The sequence below is a fragment of the Nelumbo lutea genome, chromosome 2, assembly GCF_056320005.1.
Source record: "Nelumbo lutea isolate HS-2025 chromosome 2, American lotus-T2T, whole genome shotgun sequence".
Lineage (NCBI taxonomy): Eukaryota > Viridiplantae > Streptophyta > Magnoliopsida > Proteales > Nelumbonaceae > Nelumbo > Nelumbo lutea.
The window spans coordinates 102,001,388-102,009,960 of NC_142685.1; the positions used below are offsets into that span (position 1 = coordinate 102,001,388).

The 8,573-nt window shown below is 37.7% G+C and overlaps 1 protein-coding gene across 1 annotated transcript; it reads left to right on the plus strand.

The window, feature by feature from the left end:
- Positions 1-1,319: 1,319 nt before the first annotated feature.
- Positions 1,320-6,784, plus strand: LOC148872373 (large ribosomal subunit protein uL1c-like). Its single transcript, XM_088971888.1, has 7 exons — positions 1,320-1,754; positions 2,152-2,331; positions 2,433-2,487; positions 3,475-3,602; positions 4,887-4,970; positions 5,954-6,079; positions 6,180-6,784. Exons 1-7 carry the CDS (start codon positions 1,407-1,409, stop codon positions 6,315-6,317), a joined length of 1,059 nt encoding a protein of 352 aa, XP_088828014.1. The 5' UTR covers positions 1,320-1,406; the 3' UTR covers positions 6,318-6,784.
- Positions 6,785-8,573: the final 1,789 nt, after the last annotated feature.

Below are 8,573 nucleotides of genomic sequence, written 5' to 3' on the forward strand. Positions count from 1 at the left end.
CTCTAGGGATTGAATGAAGCTGTACCAATACTTTTTAGAGCAAAAGCTTTTCCACCATACCATCTTCACTGTCAGACCATGGTCCTACCATCAGCCAAGTAGATCTATAAAACCAAGGCCCTCCATTTAGCACCTTATCCCTTTCAACTTCGTTTTCAAAGAAAATCTCCATTTGAGCCTTGCATGCTTTTCGATTGCATCTTTTGTGACATTTAATCTTGGAAATAATCTGCCCTTTGACATAGTCTGTAGCTTCCTTACAACTTTCAAGTTCAAGCTCCACATGTGAGCCTTTGACCAGAGCCTTTTCCACCATTAGCCGTGCCAGTTGAAGGCTCAGAGTTTGTTCAGATTCCTCGACCATCTTTTCTTTCCCCTTACTACTTGCCATGCCACCACATTGCTTGAGTCTTCGATAGAGAATCTTGATAATAACAAATCTGGAATTCCTTCAAGAGATCCTTTAGTCGGAATAGGTTGAAAGGAACCAACAAAATCTCCGCCACCCTCAGAATTCTACAGTGGTTGCTGCATGACTGAGAGAAAGAGGAGACAGTTAAATTTTGGATAACACTGACGATACCTTATAATCTTTAAGAAAATAAGAGATTAAAATGGTGTAGGAAAGAAAAGAAAGACAAGATCACGGCTGATAGTGAATAGAAAGACAAGCTCACGGCTGATGTAGCGCCTATTTTTTTCTCACTCGATATATCTTTTGGCCACATGCATGGCAGCTGATCTATAAAAAGAAAAGAAAATATTCCACTTTGGGCCTATTGTTATTTTAGTCCCCGAATTTTAAAATATGATAATTGAATACGTGAAATTTTAAAGTACCTTAATCGTTAAATGGCATTTGAAAAAATACAAATGCCAATTAAATATCATCTAATTTTTTTTTATCAATCATCTAATTTTTTTTATTCAATAAAATTAAATTATTCATTTTTTTTGTTAATATTTAAATAGTTAATAAATAATAATACTTGTAGAGTATTTATATCTTTTTAAATGTTACTTAATGAATAATTAACAATAAATATTAAACTAACACGTTTTAAAAGTTTAGATACTGAGAATAAATGAAACTAGATCCTTTAGTACTGGGTAATCATCAAGATTTTTTCCAAATGAAAATTAATTTGATGATCTTTCGTCTCCAGACACGTGCCGTTGAAGACGGGACCTACAAAATGCATGCATGCCCGCATAACTATGAATTTAGGATATCCTAACCGGATGAGCACATTATCCAAAATCTCTTAGGTGGGGCCAGCATACAGAACTTTATATACTGTAAATATGGTCTACTGGACCTACAAATTGTAGAAAATCCTTCTTATCTATCTTTCCTGTGGTTGGATGGCTTTGGCTGGCTGACTGCGAAGTGAGGATACACAGTAATGGCTTCTTCTTCTGTGATGCTAACACACAGTGCCACCACAATCCTTCCTTCCGAGGCACCTTCTCTATGCTTCAAACCCAACCCAATTTCCTCCTGTTCGAGTTGCTTTTCTGTCTTCCCGTTAGTGTTGCATAGCAGAGGAAGAAAGTCTTGTAATTGGGTTCAAGTTACTTCGTGGAGAGAAGCTAAATTTGAGTCTTCTATTTTCGTTGCGGCAGCCCTTGCTGCCGAAGCAGAGGTAGCTGAAGATGTCACGCAAGAGGCTGTGGAAGGCAGCGCTGCTGCCGCCGCGGCTCCTATGAAGCCTAAAAAGGGGAAAGCGGCATTGCCACTGAAGAGAGACAGAGTAATTCAATTGATTCTTTTCTTCGAATTTTGTTCTTTTTTTTTTTTTTTTTTTATCTATGGTGTCTTATGTGAACTGGTAACTGGGTTTCGCTAGATTCTACTATTCATTTCGTGGGTTGTTGGCATTGGGTCCTCTTGTTTTAATCTTTATTGAATTCTCATGTAGTAGTTCTGATTCTTATATGATTTCCATTCTTTTTGTTAATTACCTTGATCTTTCTTTGTTTTTTGTTTTGTTTAGTTTCCTGCTACGCTTCTATTTTATGTTTTTTACAGCATTTCCTGATCAATTCTTCTCTCTGCTTTCTGGGTTTTGTTGGGATTTATGTAACTTATCCTTACTTTTCATCCGCTTTCCGAAATTTAAATTCTTTCATTTTGGTTTGAAATTCCAGACAAGGTCTAAGAGGTTCTTGGAAATTCAAAAGTTGAGGGAAAACAAGAAAGAGTATGATTTACCCACTGCCATATCTCTGCTGAAGCAAATGGCAAGCACAAAGTTTGTAGAGACGGTGGAAGTTCATTTTCGTCTGAACATAGACCCTAAATATAATGACCAACAGCTGAGGGCTACAGTAAGTTTTATTTTTGGATTGTTGGGAGCTTTTTTTATTAGGCCGATGACTATTAGAGGTGTCTAATATCTCTTCATCTGTTTTGATTCTTTCCTTGGTAGGTGAATTTGCCTAAGGGAACTGGTCAGACTGTTAGAGTAGCTGTGCTTACCCAAGGTAGGCTCTCTACTCATGTTAGATCCTTCTTGATTTAGGGTGAAACAAAAGAAGGAAAAAAAAAGAAATAATGAGAAAAAGAAAAGGAAAAGGAAAGTAGGAAGGACTATATCCAAAAAGACTGAAGCATAGGGTTTTCAAGTCCTCAATTTTAAAATTATGAATTTAAATTTCTATGGCTCAGCTTATTAATGTGATTATGTGAAGAATTAGTAATGAAAATTGTCTACGGGGGCGGATACATTGATGCCACTCTGAGTCTCTGAGTCTAAGTTGCCATCTTGCCAACTTTGCATCTATGTTTAATAGTTGACCTGAACATCAATCATTGATATTGTAGCAGGAGAATTAACCTACCAAGTTACAATAATATAGTTGAAGCCTCTTTGGCATTTATATAACAAGGTAGGAGAGTGGATCTATTAGGATTAGAGTTAATTCATTGTTCAGGAGCAAAAAAATGGTGGAGATAGGTTTCTCAGTTTCAACCCACAAATCCTGTTGCCCTGAGTGTGGATTCTTTATGAGGAGGATTAGGATACAGTAGGTATATGTCATCTCTCTGTTGTATTTTTCTATCCAGTTCAATTCTGAGGTTGTTATGGAACTAGTGCTTGATATTTGATACTTAACATTAAAATCCCTGTTGTCATAGAAAATGTAAAAAGCTATAAAGATAACCAGAAAGGTTAGGTCTTGCCTTGCTTTCAATCAGGTGAGGCATGCACTTCTTTTTTGGTTTAAGATGCCACTACTTTTGTATAACAACTATTTTATCTAAATCATGCCTTACAGACTGTCAGGAGTCATGACACTGTTAGAGTTGTTAGGCATTGTGAAGCATCGAGTGTCAACCATAATCCATAAAACTGTATTGACTTTTTCTGCCTCTCGCCTGCAATATTACTTTGCTCTGAAATGCAATTAATCTATTGCTTTGTTGCATCTTCTTGATGATCCTCACTATCTAACCTTGAATTTCAACAGGTGAAAAGGTAGATGAAGCAAAAAATGCAGGAGCTGATTTGGTTGGTGGAGAAGATCTGATAGAACAGATAAAAGGTGGATTCATGGATTTTGATAAATTGATTGCTTCTCCAGATATGATGCCCAAGGTGTTGCTCTGTTTATTTTGATGCAACTTATTCCTCTTCCTATTCTTGCATGTTCACCAGTTCTCAAAGGTCCAAATTTATATATTCACAGTTTTCCAAAGTGCTTGGCAGTTGGCAAAAGAAAGAAAAATGAACAGAGGAAAAGAAAAAGACAAAGGAAAAAAAAGAACCTACCATCCACACTTATGGTTACACTTAAAAATTTTGTGCTGATTCCATAGTGTGACACTTGCTAAAATTTGTGCATTTCTTGTAAATCTGTCCAATTTTGAAGGAAAATAACTCAATAATCCCTTGGGAATGGTTGCACTCCAATGAAAACCACATTCTCAATCTCACTAATCTTGTTTGCGATCAATAGAACATGCATAAACACAAGCACAAACACCTCTCTGAATTTAGATAAGAATAAGGATATTCTAAAAAAATTAATTTCAAGTACTCCAAAGGAGGGATTGACTGGTATATCTCTATGGGATTCAAATATTGTTCTCACCTGTCACATTGGAGAAGTCCCCTCTCCACCACTGCACTAGCCCCCCCCCCCCCCCTTCTGATATATGCTTTCTTCTTGTAATATTCCATGTGAAATTTAAAATCTGTTAATCTTTTATTGCTCAACACTTCACTTCTAATCTCTAATTTGGTCCACAGTTTAGTTAACCCATTGTAATTGAAAGTTTTTCTTTGTATGGAGGACTGCTATTGAGATTTGACATCAATATTGCAGACATTTGAATCAAGAACTTCCATTAGATATTAATGTTGATTAGGGTACTCAAGGAGGGAATAAATACATTCACTTTTGATATCAAGCCCTTCATGTCTAAAAAAATCACTTAATGTTCTTCTAGAATATTACAATTGTATATTATTATACATTCTCAAAAGGTCTTGAATGGTCGGTAGCCAGCTTTATCTTTGTAGCAGTAATGTATCTAACGTATGTGACCATGCGTATTTGATGTTTGTCTTTGTTTTTGATTTTCATACAAGCTTTTAGTTATTACTCTTACTATTATCATATTTTCTGGTATGCTCCTTTCAGGTTGTTTTTCTTAAGGTGATAGCTGATAGGGAAAACATTTAGACGTTCAAAGGACATGTTTTTACTTATTTTGTGAGGGCACCATCAACTTCTATCCAATTGAATTATTATAATCCATAGATTGATCCTAAGTTTATCTTATTGCCTTCTCTACCACTGGGATTAGAATTCTGCAACCTGGCAAGAGATGATATTAGTTTGTTAACGTTTACCCTGGTTATTGCAATTGCTGTCAGGTTGCCAGTCTAGGAAAGATTTTGGGGCCACGAGGACTCATGCCAAATCCAAAAGCTGGTACTGTTGCAACTGATATACCTCAGGTATGGGAACAAAAATTCCCGCTATAATTTTGTGCTATTAGTTAGAGTGCTTTCTTGGTTATAAGGTTCTAGTGATCTTGCACTTAAGGCTCCATTTTGGATGAGTGCAAATACAAATATGTAGAGTGCAAAACCTTGTATTTTGTATTATTTTATATGTATTTGCACTGTACATTTGTATTTGTACTCTTTCCAAACTGAGCCTAAATGTTAGATGTTAGATAACATTTTCCTTGGCAACAAACAGACATCACCTTCAGCTTCAAGTAGGAGGAAGAAGTTGATACTAGCTGAGCTCCTCTCATATCCTTCACGAGGATTCATTCATTGCCAGATTTTTCTACCATAATAAATTTTCTAAATCTACTGCCTGCTTCTTCTGTAATTCTTGATGGCATTGAGATCTTTTTCATACAGTATGGGTTTTTGGATAAAAAATATAAATATGGACTGTTAAGAATATTGGGAATGTAATGAAAAAAAAAAAAAGAAAAGAAAACAAATGATCGAGACAAAGAGAAAATTAAGTGATATATTTTATTGTTTGGAAAAAATGTCAAATGTCAGATATATTTTAACATATCTGAGACAAGTCAACTGATGCCAGCACACTGCCAGTGTTCATGTGCTAGACATTCAGTTTGGAACTAGTTTATCACCTTTTATCATGCAACTAGATACTAGATGCTAGAAAATAGAGAAAATGAAAGCAAGATCAAGGTTCCCTGGTCTGGTTCCATAGTTGTACCCCCCCCCCCCCCACCCCCCACCCCAAAAAAAAAAAATACCAGATGGACTGTCATGAGTAATATAATGATGATGAAAAGTAAAAAATTATTCTTAAGTTGTTAACAGCTAACACAATGACAACTGAGATTCTGAGAACAAAATTAGAAAAAAAAAAATTTCTATCTACCTTTTTTCCTGGCATGCTAAAATCAACATTGAGATTAATGGAAATGGTTGTCCACGTCCTTTTTCAGGCTATAAGTGAATTCAAGAAAGGGAAGGTTGAATACAGGGCAGATAAAACTGGGATTGTTCACATACCTTTCGGGAAGGCAAACTTTTCTGAGGAAGATCTTCTTGTAAACTTGATGGCAGCAGTAGTATGTTTTCTTCTTCTCTAGACTTGAACATTAGCTGAAATTAACTTTCTGCACATGAATTTTGTTTTTATTTATCAATTGGTTTTCTTAAATCCTGCAGAGATCAGTAGAAACAAACAAGCCATCGGGTGCAAAGGGAGTATACTGGAAAAGTGTTCATATATGTTCATCAATGGGCCCTTCCATTCGATTGAATATAAGGGAGATGCTTGATTACAAGCCTCCATCAAATGTCTAAAGAATTCAACTGCACCTGTACAGTATGTCTTCTAAATGTGTTAATTTACCTTGTTGATACCAGTGTTAAGCATGCTCATGATTCAGAAATTGGTAAGACAGAAACCAGGTCGAAGAAGAGAGGGAGACATCAAGAGCTATCTTCAAGTCCAAATTTTGCTGCATTGAGCCTGCATACTACACTGCTCAAGCAAGATTTTCTATAAATATGAATTCCATTTTTCAAACTCATTAGGGACTAAACATGTAATCTCGGTCAAGGATCTCTATAACCAAGTTTCTCTTCCCAGTTAGACTTTAGGTTGGGACTGGGATAACAAACAAGAGAGAGCATTTAAAGAGTGTTTTGATCAAGTACATACATTATTGGAACCCTATTTTTTTATTGAATTAGACTTGGGAAACTACTCTTTGACATTTGAAAGTTGAGAATAACAGTTTCTTGGATGTTCCGCTTTGTTTTGTTCATTTGTTTTCCATCATTGCTAGCTAGTGTGGAACCTGACCAAACGTTGGTTTCTTGGATCTTATGGACTTGACAGCATTTTAGTTATCTTAAATTTTTCCTATTTGCATATATGGTTGGTGGAGAAATTAAGATATGCAGTGGACAGGAAACTGACATAAATATCAAAAAAAGTACACTAATAAAACCAATATTAAAGTTCAATTGGATTTAGATCAAGTTTTGCATTTTTCATCCATTTTCCTCTTCTTCATAAACAACCCCCAAGTTCTAGGGACTCTTCATCCTTGTTGTAAGGATAAAGGATTGGTTGCTTCCTAGCTATTGAAGGATCCGAGGTTTGTAAGGAACCCATCAGTTGTAGTAGACTGGATAAGGTCATTATTATATGGTCCTTGGGCTCTACAATATCATGTATGGGATGCAAGGGCTTGGCTACCAGGATGAATATCTTGTTCAGTTGGACTCATAATCAGTCAACCCATTATCAAATTGCCTAACCAGCAGCTAGGCTTTAGGGGCTCATTTGATTCACAATGGACTTGCGGGCAGGCGATGTTCCAATATGGTGTCATTAAGCTTTCTTGGGGCTATTTTCCATTCAGCTTTATTACTTGTGATGTTAGTTTGTTTCTGGTTCTTCTTCCTCTCTCTAGTCTCTAAATTAGTGCAATAAAGAAATTTCATTACAATGCAAAGTCCACAAAGAGGCCTTTACAGAGTACTGCCCTTTACACCCAGAAAGGCACGCCAACAAAATACCAAATTCCTCTAATTAAGAGCATTAAACTCCAATACCAAAGACCAGAAAACCATCAGCACCCACACAAAACCTCTAAGTTCCGAAATTCTGCAACTCCTTCTGATGATGGGCGTTTTGGCCATTCCCGGTTGGCTAGTGATTCAGATGCCTAGTTGAATAATCCCTAACTGAAATGTGGCTTGAATGCGTAGTTGAATGGTTTCTACCTGGAAGGTGGCTTAGATGCCTAGCTGAATGGTGATGATCTGGAGAAGTGGCTCTGATGCCTAACTGAATGGTGATGAGTTGGAGAGGTGGCTCTGAGGCCTAGTTGAATGGTGACGATTTGGAGAGGTGGCTCTGATGCCTAATTGAGTGGTGACGAGCTGGAGAGATGGCTCTAATGCGACTTGCAAGGAAACAGTGTCAAAGTGCCTGAGTTGCTTTACTTGGGGTGGGCATTTTGATGCTTAAGTCAACAAATTAGAGATTTTATGATAGCTAAATGTGAGATAGTTTGAGAGTTGCGAGAACTAAATTGTGCATCTACCTGGGTCTCAAGGGCTGATGCCCTTATGTAGCTGGGCTTCCATGGGTTTCGCAAAACGCTCTTGGAATCCTTGGCCCACGACGTAGGGGTCCGTTCCACTTTGGAAGGAGGATAACATGCCAGTTAATAAGGTTTATTGTTTCCCTCCGATTCGGGCAGGATGAGAATAGGGCCTACGGTTACGTGGCGTGATCCCAAAAGGTTCGAAGATAACTCGCAAGCTTCTAGAGAGGTAGGCCACCAGGTTAGCGGTAGAAGTTGGTTGCCAGGTCAGCGACAAAGGCAGGTTGTCAGGTCGGTGGCAGAAGTAGGTCGCCAGGTTGGTGGCAGAGGCAGAAGTAGGTCATCATGTCGGCGACAGAGGTAGAAGTAGGTCGCCAGGTTAGCGGTAGAGGTAGGTCACCAGGTTGGCGATAGAAGTAGGTCGCCAGGTCGGCGGCAAAAGTAGGTCGCCAGGTCAACGGCAGAGGCTGGTCACCAGGTCGATGACAAAGGCAGT